The sequence below is a fragment of the Rhinolophus hipposideros genome, assembly GCF_964194185.1.
Source record: "Rhinolophus hipposideros genome assembly, chromosome: 2".
In the NCBI taxonomy this organism is placed as follows: domain Eukaryota; kingdom Metazoa; phylum Chordata; class Mammalia; order Chiroptera; family Rhinolophidae; genus Rhinolophus; species Rhinolophus hipposideros.
In genome coordinates, this window is record NC_138048.1 from 109,619,937 (window position 1) to 109,632,990 (window position 13,054).

The 13,054-nt window shown below is 55.2% G+C and overlaps 1 protein-coding gene across 10 annotated transcripts in view; it reads left to right on the plus strand.

Moving 5' to 3' along the window:
* The first annotated feature begins 2,258 nt into the window (after positions 1 to 2,258).
* SLX9 (SLX9 ribosome biogenesis factor) overlaps positions 2,259 to 13,054 on the plus strand; it is an 87,290-nt gene continuing 76,494 nt past the window's right edge. For 7 of the 10 annotated variants that reach the window (XR_013994821.1, XR_013994822.1, XR_013994823.1 and 4 more), the window contains exons 1-2: positions 2,260 to 2,553; positions 10,305 to 10,413. Coding sequence is in view for 1 of the 10 variants with exons in the window: in XM_081071403.1 (XP_080927529.1) it covers positions 2,392 to 2,553; positions 10,305 to 10,413 (271 nt within the window). In the remaining 9 variants the exon portion in view is untranslated. Of the gene's footprint in view, positions 2,554 to 2,757; positions 2,874 to 10,304; positions 10,414 to 13,054 lie in introns of those variants that run through there. The other 3 variants (XR_013994820.1, XM_081071403.1, XR_013994828.1) reach the window with 2 other exon arrangements.

Genomic DNA, 13,054 nt, shown 5'->3' on the forward strand with positions numbered 1-13,054 from the left:
GGCCTGGGGACCCCTCTGGGGAGACAGGGGTGCTGCAAGCAGAGGGCGTGTCCATTCCGGCCCAGCGTGGAGTGAGAGGGCAGGGAGTCCGGAAGGAGGCCAGGGCAGGAGCCTGGTGGAGTGGGATTTGGCTGGTGGGGCGTGGGAGGGGGCTGTTGGGGTAGATGTGGCAGGGAGCTGGGGAAGATGGCACCCCAGTTTTGGAGGAGCTACATGGGGGACAGTTGTTTTTCCTCAGGGGGACTACCTTGCTGGGGCACTGGGGGTAGATGGGAACAAGAATTCCTTTCGAGATTCCCAGGAAACTTTCAGGAGGAGGAGAGCCAGGGCTGCAGATGGAAGTCAGAGTAGCAGGGTGCGGCATGGAGAGCCGTGGACAGGGCACAGAGGGGATGAGAGGACAGGCAGAGAGAGAACGGGCCTGGGACTTTCCTAAAGTTGTGACAGATCCGTTTTGGAGCAGTTGCACAGTCTTTTCCTTTTATCGAGACAGTATCGACTGCACAGAGAGGCAGAAATAACCCCTGGAACTGAGGCTGTCCCACAGGCCTCTGGAGGTGTCCAGGAGCCGACGTCACTGGCTGGAGCAGGCAGGGGACCGTGTCCTCTGGCCAGGAGCCCAGCCAGGGTCTTCCTGCCGCGACGGCTCAGGTAATGACTGGTTGGACGCTGAGGACACAGTGTGTGGAAGATCAGCGGCGTTGGGCCAAGGAGCAGCTTCTGGGACGCTCTCTGGTGTCCTTGTAGGGGTGCCAGGGGGACAGTTCTCGATACTGGCGGAGTCTGTCTCTGTGCCTGTCTCTGTGTCCAGGCTCCCTCTGCATGACTTTTATCAGCAGGGATTCCCTCTGGGTTCTGGGTGTGTCATGGCTCAGTTGTAGACCTGCGCTGCTTCCTCAGGTTGGACCAGGCTTCTCTCACGTCTGATGACACGAGAAAGAAGTCCTGGGTGCCACCCGACGGGTGGGGTCACGACCGGGGAGTGGGCACAGCCTGCTCCACACTTCGGGAAGCCCACCTGCCGGGCTGACACCCTCCCCACCCAGAGGTCCAGTCGGCCCAGCTCCCAGTCCGTCGAGAGGTTCAGCCACCGGAGGCTGGTTCTCCTTCAACCATCGGGTCTGGCAGGTGCTGGGCAGGTGCTGACCGGGGAGGCTCCTACAGGGTGGGTCCCCTGCCTGGGTGCTGGCCTGTGGCGTTCTTCCAGGGACATTTCTCTCTGGCCTCAGCCTGGCTCTACGCTCTGACGTTGCCCCGTGTGTCCCGTGTCTCCAGGGGGCTTCATCGTCTACAAACGTCCCCGTCCATGTTGGCCGTCCTGGCCCTGGACGAGCAGCCCTGCAACGCCCCGGTAGGGTGCTGACCTGCTGCAGCGGTGGGGGGCACACTCCAGGCCGACCGCGTCTGTCCTCCCTGGGAGGTGGCGCCGGCTGTGTGTGGAGCTGGCTGCGTCCCTGCGAGGCCCGTTCCCTGCGGGTGGGCGGGCCCGGCCCCGGGACGGGCTGAGTCCTCAGTGCTGGCACCCAGGGCCTCCCGGTGTGGGGGGGGAGGGGAGGCCACTGTCCGGGCTGAGCCTCACTCCGGCGGCCCCCACAGGACGATGCGCTCCTCGGGGAGGGGGGTCACATTCACCCGCGCGCGAATCCCTCGGGGATGGACACGGAGCCTGAGGGAAAGCGCGGAGACGAGAAGCGCAGGCCCCGCTCGGTGCCGGCCCCGCAGCAGGGCCGGGCAGGGCGTCGCTCCGCGTTGTGTCCCGGGTAGACGGGCCACGACCCCCAAATCCAAGGAGCTGCTTCCAGGAGTACATGAAATACCGTAGAAAACACACGGACTCCACGTGAAGCTGCAGTCACAGCCAATAAAACAAGTGGGCCGCTCAGCCAGGGGTTGTCGGGAAGCCCCTGCGGCTCCAGCACCCTGGGGCGCGGACCCCCGCTTGGGGACAGGACACCGCTGGTCATGACACGCAGGCCCCACCCGCGCCCGTCCTCTGATTCCTTTCTCGCCCAGAGCCCGTATGAAAGGGTCCAGTGTCGCGCGCGAACACAGTCGTGTGTTTTCAACGAGCTGGGTGCCATCCAGGGCCGTGTGCACCGTCTCCCAGGTCCCAGGAGGCCGCCCTGCTCCCTCCCGGCGGTTGCCCACACGTGGGCGCTCCCCGGGGCGGGACCAGGAGCGCAGCCCCGCCCCCCGGCGGCCGCGCGCGCCCGCGGCTCCGCCCCTGGGCCCCGCCTCGCGCGCGCGCCTGCGCAGCCTTCGCGGGAGGCTCGCGGAACCCGGCTCCCTGCGCTGCAGTTTCCACCCGGCGCGGAGAGCGCTGCACCGGCGTCCGGCAGGCCCCGACCCGTGCGCGCCGCTTCCGGCCGGCGGAGCATCTCCACCCGCGAGATGGGCAAAGTGAGGGGGCTGCGAGCGCGCGTGCACCAGGCTGCCGTGAGGCCGGCGGGGGCCGCCGCGCCCCTCCCCGCGCCCCTCCCCGCGCCCCTCCCCGCGCCTGCGGCCCAGGAGGCGGCGCGGCCGCAGAGCTCGGCCGGCGGCGTCGGGGGGAAGGTAAGTTGGGGTGGGCGGCTGGAGCGGGGGCCGCGGCCGCTCGGCGGCCCTGCTCGCGACGTTTCACGTGGGGGGCGTGGGGCTGCGGCCTCCGCACGACGTCCTGCACGTGCGCCCGGGGCCCTGCGCCCCCTACCCCGGGGCGGCGCGCGGCGCGGGGACTGAGCGCTCGGGGCGTGCCACGCGTGCACGCCTCCCCACGCCCTGCCCCCGTTTTGCAGCGGAGACGCTGAGACTTGAAATAAGTTGCCGAGGCCCCTCAGCTGCTGATGGAGGAGCCCCTGTTGGAACCCGGGTCTGGCTGCAGCGCGCTGCCTTTTGTAAGAGTGACCGGCGTCCGCCCAAGTGTAGGACCGACTGGGTTTTTATTGCTAGGACGTTCGCGAGAGTTGTGTGGCCGGCACCACACATTTCCGAGCGTTTCTGTCACCCCGGGAGGTGACCCGTGCTTAGCAGTCCTCCGAGTCACCACGTGTCCGCCTCCTGTTTGGGGGGACGGGCCTGCTCTGGGCTCCACGTGTGCACGGAACCATTCAGCGCGGGGCGCTGTCTGTCTGTGGTCCCACCTGGCAGCCGTGTTTTTGTGGCTTTCACTTCTTTGTGGTCTTCATTCTTTTCGGGGCTGAACAACATTGCGTTGCGCGCGGACCACACCACACCCCGAGTTGTGTGTCCACTCATGAGCTGACGGACGGTTGGCTTCGTTCTCTCTTCTGGCTGTTGTGCATAATGCGGCTGTGAACACTCGTGTACACATTTTTCTGTGGACCTGTGGACTGGAATTGCTGGCTGGTTGGCACACTGTGTTTAACTTTTGGAGGACTTGCCTGCCTGTTTCCCACAGTGGCTGTTGGGTCCCGCGCAACAAGGGCGGTGAGGAGGCGAGAAGGGGCGGTTTGGGTTAAGTTTTTAAGAAACAAACAGACTTAATGCAGTTACATCTCTCCGAAGGCCAGGGGTCTCTCAGCCTCAGAGGGCTGGAGCCCAGAATAAAGCTGGCTGGAGGCTTTTATTGAGAGGTACAAATATAAGAAAGCAACATTGTTTCTACACTTGATCTTAGCCACAGGCCGCGATTATAGTAACATTGTTTCTTACACGGTCTGTGAGGCTCAGACCTCATAACAGAAAATGTTTATTCCAATCACCCTTTGTAAACAGCGGAAGCACAAGATCCCAGGATGTTTTTACTTAAAGTATGTACCTTTTCAGGGTCAAGTCTTTCACGTTGTAACAACTCTGCTGAGAGAAGTGGAACCAGGTGCAAGGGGAAAGCCAGAGCCGGCAACAGACTTTCCCAGGCAGGGGGAGGGGAGGCAAGGCCCCTTCCCATACGTGTCCAAGGCAGCTCATTGGGGTCCCCACTCGGCTCCTCCTGGCTTAGGTTGTATCTCCCGTGAGATATCGTACCCGTCTTTGGCTGCAAACCATCTTTTGGGACCAGACAGAGAGACATATAAGGTGTAAACACAAGGATGGAAGAGTCCCAGAAAGGCACAATCTCATAAAGTCTTCTTTCCTTAAGGAAAGACATGGGGGACAGTTGGTTAGGCTGTTGTGCGACTACAAGTGGCTGCACCACTTTCCATTGCCGTCCGCAGCATGTGAGGGTTCCAATTCCTCCCGTCCTCACCAACTCCTGTTATGGTCTGTCTTTCTGATTAAGCCATCCTAGTGGGTAGGAGGTGGTATTTCATTGTTTTGGTTTGCATTTCCCTAAGGGCTAATGATATTGAGTACCTTTCATGAGCTTGTTGGTTCTTTGGATGTCTTCTTTAGAGAAATGTCTGTTCGGGTCCTTTGCCCTTTTAAAAATTGTATTGTTTGTCTTTTTGTTGAGTTTTAACAGTTCTTTATGTATCCCGGATGGTCAGCCATTATCAAGTATATATGGTTTGCAAATTCAGGTTTGAATTCTGTGGGTTGTCTTTTTACTTTCTTGATACTGTCCTTGGAAGCAAAGGTTTTGATTTTGATGAGGTCCAGTTTATCTTGTTTTCTTTTGCGTGTGCTTTTGGTGCTGTGAAAAGCCAAGGTTTAGTTGAAAAGCACAGAGGGGCTTGAGCAGGGTTTGGTCGTGGAGAGAATTTTTGTGTGTATGTCCTTCAGGTTTGATGTAATAGACCTTCAGGTTTGAGTTAAGCTATACGTCAGTATTCGGGTCTGAATTCCAGTGAAAGATAGAGTCTGTATAGCTCCATTCCGTGTCATCCCTTGTGCTGTATGTGGGCTGTGCCGATTTGTCACAGCCCAGCATGAAGATGTTATCATTCTTCTTCTTCCCCCACCCTTCTTCCGTCCCCCATGCCCCCCCCACCCCCCCCAACCCCCCCCCCGTTCAAGCCGTTGTTTCTCAGTCTAGTTGTGTAGGGCGCAGCTCCCTTGTATTACGTTTTTGTGGATTTGAATTACTCTGGTATTATTTGCTTTCAGTCTAAAAACCTTCCTAGTATTTCTTAGAAGGCAGATCTTTCGACAACGCATCCTCAGCTTTGGTCTATCTGGGACTGTAATTATTTTACCTTCAGTTTTGTTTTTTTAAATCCCCCCCCATTTCTTCTGCCTCCCCCCCCCCCACTCCAGTTCAAGCCGTTGTCTCTCGGTCTAGTTGTGTAGGACACAGCTCCCTGGCCCCTGCTGGTGTTAGGAGCCTTGTGCCCCCCCGGCTGCGGCGGTCGGTCGGCTGCTCACAGCAGCTCACGGCAGCTCTCGCCGGCTGCTGGCCGTTCACAATGGCTGCCGGCCACTCAGGGCAGCACACAGCAGCCCACGGCAGCACAGGGCAGCTCACGCTGACCTCCGGCTGCTCACGGCAGCCCAGCTCCAGGGAGAGCCGTTGTTCCCAGTCTTCGCTGTAGAGGCGCAGCTCACTGGCCCGTGTGGGAATCTAGCAGGCGGCCTCGGCCTTAGGAGCACGGCGCTCCAACCACCTGAGCCACCGGGCAGGCCCATATTTTACCTTCACTTTTGAAAGATTGTTTTCTGGATTTAAGAATCCTGGTTCAACTTTGCATGTCCTCGCACTCCTCCTCGTCCACATTGTTTGTGAGGAGGAGTCAGTTGTTAATCTTATTGGGGTTCCCTCAAGTGTGGAGTCATTTTCTTTCACTGCTTTCCAGGTTTTTTCTTTGCCTTGAAGCATTTCACTACCATGATGTGTCTTGATGCAGAGCTCTGTGTTTGTTCTGTTTGGAGCTTTTTGGTCCTACTTGGAGTTCACTGAGTTTCTTGGATGTGTGGGTTAGTGTTTTGGCAAGTTTTCAGCCATTACTTCTATGAATATTGATGAGGCAGAAAAAAAGTCAATAACAGTGGTCCCCAAGGGAACCGCCGGGCCTGCATCTCCTCCTCAGGGACCGCCCAGACTCAGCCCCTACACATAAATTTTTCTGTCGAAACATCCTTAGAAAAAGGAGAGAAAACCCCCACCAGAAATACCTAGTTTTCGACGCCTGTGCAGAGTGCTGAAGCCTGTCCTCAGCTTCATTATAACACAATTAGAATAAAATAAACATTATGGCTTGCCCCCCCCCCCGCGGGGTTTTCTGTATGCATTCTAGCTGAGAACATGGGCAGAAAGAACCTAGTTATAGGGGTGGCCTGTTTGCTCAGCTGGTTAGAGCGCGGTGCTCTTAACAAGGTTGCCGGTTTGATCCCCACATGGGCCACTGTGAGCTGCGCCCTCCACAACTAGATTGAAACAACTACTTGACTTGGAGCTGATGGGTCCTGGAAAAACACACTTAAAATAAATAAAAGTTAAAAAAAACACACACTAGTTATATAACCACCGTATGTCAATTAGATGACCTCAGTATATACGTCAAATGTCCTGAGTTTAGACATCACATCCTGTAAGGAAATTTGCCTACCCTTTCCTATATAAGAAAAAGCTAACCTAAAGTTACTCTGAGACTCTGCCCCTGGCAACCCCCCTGCCAGTGTTTCTCTCCTTACTACCCAGGGCAGCCGTCTTTTTTAGGCACTGCCACGGGCGTTCTCTCTCCCCGGCCTTTCCTGGCTCTCCCTCTTTTCTGAGTCTTGTGAAATCTTTCACATTCTGTGAACGACCAGGGGTAATTCTAAGCCAGTACAAATATGTTTTTCCGCCTCCCTCCCTCCCTCCCTCTTCTGGTACTTCCATTACATATGTTGGTGTGCTTAATGGAACTCTATGGTGCCATTCATTTTTCCGTGTTGACCTTAAAAATAAAGCCATTATTTTACTGGCAAAAATGGGTTTATCCGGAACAGCAAATAATTGTAATTTGGAACGTGCAAGCCATAGCAAAAACTTCAGGCAAGTCCAGCAAAGGAGAGGACTTTATTTTACGGAGAAAAAGAAGGGAGTTAGAGGGGTTGTTCTGAAGGAAAGGCCATTGAGGAAAAGGGAGAGATGCAGGACGTGACATTTCCTCACTGGGCCAGATGCTGGGGTGGTATGTTTTTGAAGGAGATGCAGTGGCCATCTTTTACTTTGGGGCTGTCATTGGTGATTCTCTCCTGCGGAAGAGTCTTCTGTTGGGGGCTATAATCGACCATTTCTCCTGTAATTGATGTCGTGTGGGTACCGGGTCTGAGCTCGCCTCTGGCCTGGCCACTCCATTTCTGTGAGGTGTTTCTTTGTTAATTTTTACACCTGCAAGGCTGTTCTGTAAACTTATTTCTGTTCATTTTTCTGTCATGTTCTGTCCCTTTTTTCTTCTCTTCAGATGGCATCATCTCTGTCGATCTTTGCTTAAATTTACTGATTTCCTCTGCCAGCTCAAATCAAGTTTTGAACCTCTCCAGGGAAATTATTCATTTTCATCACTGTACTTTTTGGCCACAGAATTTTTTTATGTTTTAATGGTTTCTCTCTGTTTCCTGATAGTCTCTCTTTGATGAGACGCTACTGTCCCTTCCTGTAGTTCAGCAGACATGGTCTCTCTTAGTTCTGCAGCTACATTTACAGTGGCTGCTTTGAAGTCTTAAGTCAGTCCGACATGTGCGCCCCTCAGAGGCAGCTGCTACTGCTTACGTCACGCTTCCCTGTTTCTCTGCACGTGTCACCTTGCCGTTGTGGGAAGTGGGCATCGTGGGCAGTGTACCGTAGCACCCGGGGTTGGTGGTGTTTGCCTGGGCAGCGTCCTGCTTGTGTGTTGGCCTGGCTCTGAACTGACTGCATGAAGGCTATTGGGCTTGCCCGCCAGTGTGTGGCCGCTGCCCTCCTCGCTCGAATCCTGGCCGCCTCTTCTTCTGCTTGTCTTTATTTTCTTCCCTGGCTTCCTGGATCAGTACAAGTCACTTATTGGTCAGGTTGTGCATAAGCCCCCTTGGCCATAGGTTTTGGCCCATTTGCTCTGGATGCGTGTGAGGCCCGAGGCTGGGGTTTCCATCTTTGACCCACCGTCGTCAGGGACTGGCAGCGTGAGATTCCCTTTGATTGCTCAGAGCCTCCCTGCCACCAGACTGCCATGGACGGTCCTGGAGGTGCTCTTGGGCCCGAGCAGGTGACTGGTCCCTCAGCCAGCGCTTGCCCGGAGCTTGTGCATAAGCCCCATGCCAGGGCCTCTCGCCCTGCGTTGTGTTTTCTGGGTGCATGCTTTCCAGGGTGCCCGTCCAGTGGCGGTGGTTCCTGAGGGGGGTGCAGCCTACCCCTTGGGGTTGACTGATCCCAGTCCTGTGCGGCGTAGCTGGCTGCTGCTGGTATGTGGTGCTGGGAGCCCCGCTGTCTGCACAGAGCCCCAGTGTTCCCACACCCTCCGGCAGGGGCTTCCATTCTGTCCTGATGACATCAGCCCCCCCCTCAGAGCCTATCCCTCTCCTGGGCCGGACCTCTGCATCCACACTAGAGAAGGAGCAGGGACAACTGCGTCTCCCTGGTCACCTCTCTCCACAAGTCGAGCTGGGGTGGTGGCCCTGGTCTCCCTGGCTTGTGAGTAGCTGCCCCCTCAGAGCTGGGGAAGGTTGGTCAGGACCGACCTGCCTGGAGTAGAGCTTCTGCCCAACAAGTGGGGGTGGTTTAGACAGGGGCAGTGGGCCCTGGCTCTCTGGCGTCACCTTGGAATAGACTCTGTGCAGCTCGGTGGGGTTGGGACTTGCTGGCAGTCTGCCCCCTGCCCCCCGCCTGCTGTGAAACCATAGCTGTGGACTGGGAGCTGGGGGAATAAAGCTCCTGGGGTGCTTTCTGTAAAAAAAAGGGGTGGGGTGGGGGGACAGGTCATGGCTCATATGCCACAGATTGTTTCTGTTCTTGATGAGACGATTCTCTCCAGTTCAAAGGTGGTTGGGGCGATGGTCTGCCACACCCCTCACTCTGCGCTTCTCTACACGGGTTCCCCGCCCCCCCCTCCGCGCCTCAGCTTTTGTTCCCTCTGCTCGCCAGGTCAGGTGTAATTCCCACAATAGATAAGAGCCTGCTGGATTGCAGACTGCAGCTAACATTGTAATGACACCTCCCCACGAGTGAGAGGCAGCAGACAGTAAGCATCAGAATTAGACACGGTGAAGTCAGAAAATAGAGTGACTGGCTAGAGACTACCATACGGGTGCCTGAGCTATGGAACGTGCAGGAACCGAGTAGGAGAGAGGAACAGAAGGAAACCTCACCAAGGCGAGGCCAGTTTGGCGGGAAACGCATTGTTTAGATAGACATTCTGGAAGGAAGGTGGAGTGAACTTCAACATGGAGCAGATACTTAAACAGATTTCTGATTTCTGGTCGCGTAATGATGTTGTAGTCTGTGAAAGACATTTATGCTGAGTGCCAAAATGTGTCGCAATCCGCTCGGAAGTAGCACTGCAGACAGGTCTAGGTGACAGACATGTGTGGCCCGGGGCCCCCTGCCGGGAGGTCTCAGCTGAGATGCCCTGTTCCCCACCCCTGGTGAGTTTTCTGGGGTTGGTCACTGACCACCTTGGAAGTCCCAGGAGCCAGGCACGCCTTCCCTGTCGGCCCCGGTGCACACACTGAGCCTGGTACCTTCTTGGCGCTCGGGCTTGTTTCTGAGTCACTCCACTGTTGTCCGTGGGTGTGTGACTCCCCTGGGGGTGGAGGCTGTGTCCTGGAGCTTGGCCCTGCAGCGAGCACGGTGACGGGCAGAGTGACGATGAGTGGGTGTTTTTTTTTGTGGGGGAAGGGGAACAGGACTTTATTGGGGAACAGTGTGTACTTCCAGGCCTTTTTTCCAAGTCAAGTTGCTGTCCTTTCAGTCTTAGTTGTGGAGGGCGCAGCTCAGCTCCAGGTCCAGTTGCTGTTGCTAGTTGCAGGGGGCACAGCCCACCATTCCTTGCGGGACTCGAGGAATCGAATCGGCAACCTTGTGGTTGAGAGCCCACTGGCCCATGTGGGAATCGAACCGGCAGCCTTCGGAGTTAGGAGCACGGAGCTCCAACCGCCTGAGCCACCGGGCCGGCCCACGAGGAGTGTTTCTAAACCTTGACATGGGGATGAGTGCGGTGGGGAACACACTGCTGGGGTGGCAGGAGGGGTATGAGGGGGGAGAGTGCCGCAGAAAGAGGAAGAAGAGGCGATGCTTGGGAGGAAATTCTGAATCTGGCCTCAGGTGGTCCTTAGGCCCTGAGCCGGCAGCTCTGGGATCTGAGCCCCGAGTGGCCTCGGGCTCCCTTCTGGGGAGCCCAGGGAGTTTCCCTGCATCCTCCCCCGTGCACAGCCTGGCCAGTCCCTTGCTGAGGTGTCTCCCTGCCATGGGACAGCTCTGAGGAAGCCACAGAGCGAGGCTTATGTAGTCTGCTTTCTTTCCTTTTCAGGAGTGGGCTTCTGTGAACACGGACCTCTTTGCCAGGACCAGGATAGACCCCAGCACCTTGGTGCAGAAGCTGGACCCAGACACGCGGGGCGTCCCTCCCGTCAGGAGAGGTGAGCGAGCGAGGCCCACCTCACGGCTCAGTGGTCACCGTGCTGCTGCCGGCTGCCTTCTGCTGGCTTGTAGCTCAGCCGGGGGTGTCAGGTATCCTGCACGTTTCTAACAGGTTGTCAGCAACGGAAAAACTTAAACTTTTACTAAGATAGGGGGAATGGTGTAAAGAAACCTCCCGTGCCCATCACTCACCTTCAGCTCGCGCGCGCACACACACACACACACCACATACTGCATTATTTTCACGCAAACGGTGTTTCACTCATGAATTCTTTTTTTTCACTTTATTTCTTTCAGTTATAGTTGATATTCAGTATTATTTTATATTAATTTCAGGTGTACAGCCTAGTGGTTAGACACTTATACACATTTCCCCCCACTTTTTCTGCCACCCCCCGCCCCCTCCGGTTCAAGCCGTTGTCTCTCGGTCTAGTTGTGTAGGACACAGCTCCCTGGCCCAGGCTGGTGTTAGGAGCCTTGCGCTCCCCTGGCTGAGGCGGTCGGTCGTCAGTTGGCCGCTCACAGCAGCTCACTGCAGCTCTCGCCAGCTGCCGGCCACTCACGCTGGCCACCAGCCGCTCCTGGCAGTACATGGCAGCCCACAGCAGGACATGGCAGGCAGCTCACACCACCCTCCAGCTGCTCACGGCAGCCCAGCTCCAGGGAGAGCCATTGTTCACAATCTTCGCTGCAGAGGGCGCAGCTCACTGGCCCATGTGGGAATCGAACCAGCGGCCTTGGCGTTAGGAGCACGGCGCTCCAACCACCTGAGCCACCACGAGGCCCCAATTTATTTATTTATTAATAAATTTTACTGGGGAATATTGGGGAACAGTGTGTTTCTCCAGGGCCCATCAGCTCCAAGTCGTTGTCCTTCAATCTAGTTGTAGAGGGCGCAGCTCAGCTCCAAGTCCAGTTGCCATTTTCAATCTTTAGTTGCAGGGGGCGCAGCCCACCATCCCATGTAGGAATTGAACCAGCAACCTGTTGTTGAGAGCTCGCGCTAACCAACTGAGCCACCTGGCTGCCCCTCTGGCAGCTCAGCGCAGCTCGCTGTCTTCAGTCTAGTTGTGTAGGGCGCAGCTCACTGGCCCTTGTGGGGATCGAACAGGCAACCCTGTTATTCAGAACTTACACTCTAACCAACTGAGCCGTCTGGCCACCCTAGACACTTATATAATTTAAAGCGAACCCCCTGATTGGTTTAGTACCCACTTGGCACTATATATTGTTATTACCATATTATGGACTATATTCCTTGTGCTTTACTTTACATCCCCATGACTGTGTTGTAACTACCAATGTGTACTATTTAATCCCTTTACCTTTTTCACCCTGCCCCCAACCCCCTCCCATCTAGTTACCATTAGTTTGTTGTCTGTATCTATGAGTCTGTTTATATTTTTTTGTTGTTGTTTATTTTGTTTATATTTCACATATAAGTGAGATCAGATGGTATTTGTCTTTGTCTGTCTGACTTATTTAGCATAATACACTCGAGGTCTAACTTATTGACTCTTTTTTTAAAGATTTTATTGGGGAAGGGGAACAGGACTTTATTGGGGAACAGTGTGTATTTCCAGGACTTTTTCCAAGTCAAGTTGTTGTCCTTTCAGTCTTAGTTGTGGAGGGCGCAGCTCAGCTCCAGGTCCAGTTGCCATTGTTAGTTGCTGGGGGCACAGCGCACCATCCCTTGCGGGAGTCAAACCAGCAACCTTGTGGTTGAGAGGATGCGCTCCAACCAACTGAGCCATCTGGCACTGACCCATGTGGGAATTGAACTGGCAGCCTTCGGCATTAGGAGCACAGAGCTCCAACCGCCTGAGCCACCGTGCCGGCCCCTAATTCATGGATTCTTTAGTATATAGTGGTACCTCGGTTTTCGAACATCTCTATTGACGAACATTCGGTTTACGAACACCATAAATTTTATGAATCTATGATATCGTTAGAGAGTAAAATTCATGCTAAATTTGCAGTTTTAAGGGTTGATTTTAAAGTTCTGGAATGGATTAATCCATTCTGCATTACTTTCTATGGTGAAACTGCACCTCGGTTTTCGAATATTTCAGAACTCGAACGGTCTTCTGGAATGAATTATGTTAGAAAACCGAGGTTCCCCTGTATATTTCTAAAGGCTCTTAAAAAGAAGCATACGTACAGTGCTACTGTCACACCTAAACAAATCAACAGTAATTTGTCATCAAATTAGCACACAGTGCACTCACCTCCTCACGATTGCCTCAAAGTTTCTTCGTAAAAATCAGGGTGTGAACAAGGGCCCATGCAGAACAAGGCCCCTCTCAGCGGTGCAGCTGCTCCCGACCCATTTCCTCCTGTGTTTATGATGTGGGGAGGCATTTGCCGACTGCACTCTCCCCCCTCCCTGCCCCAGATTTTGCCGGTTGCCTTTTGGTTCTTCAACAGGTTTCTCTGACCCAGCCCAGTTCTTGGCGGGAGCTTCCCAGCTGAGCGGCCTGGACGTGGAGTGAGCCACAGGCCTGGGAGGGTGCACGAGGTCCGCTGTCCCGAGAGAAGCCTTGATACTGCCCGTGTGTGAGCTGGCATTTAAAAGAGGGCTGTGCCACCCTGTTGGGAGCGCTCAGGCCCTCGGGCAGGGCTGTTTGCGCCAGTCTCTTT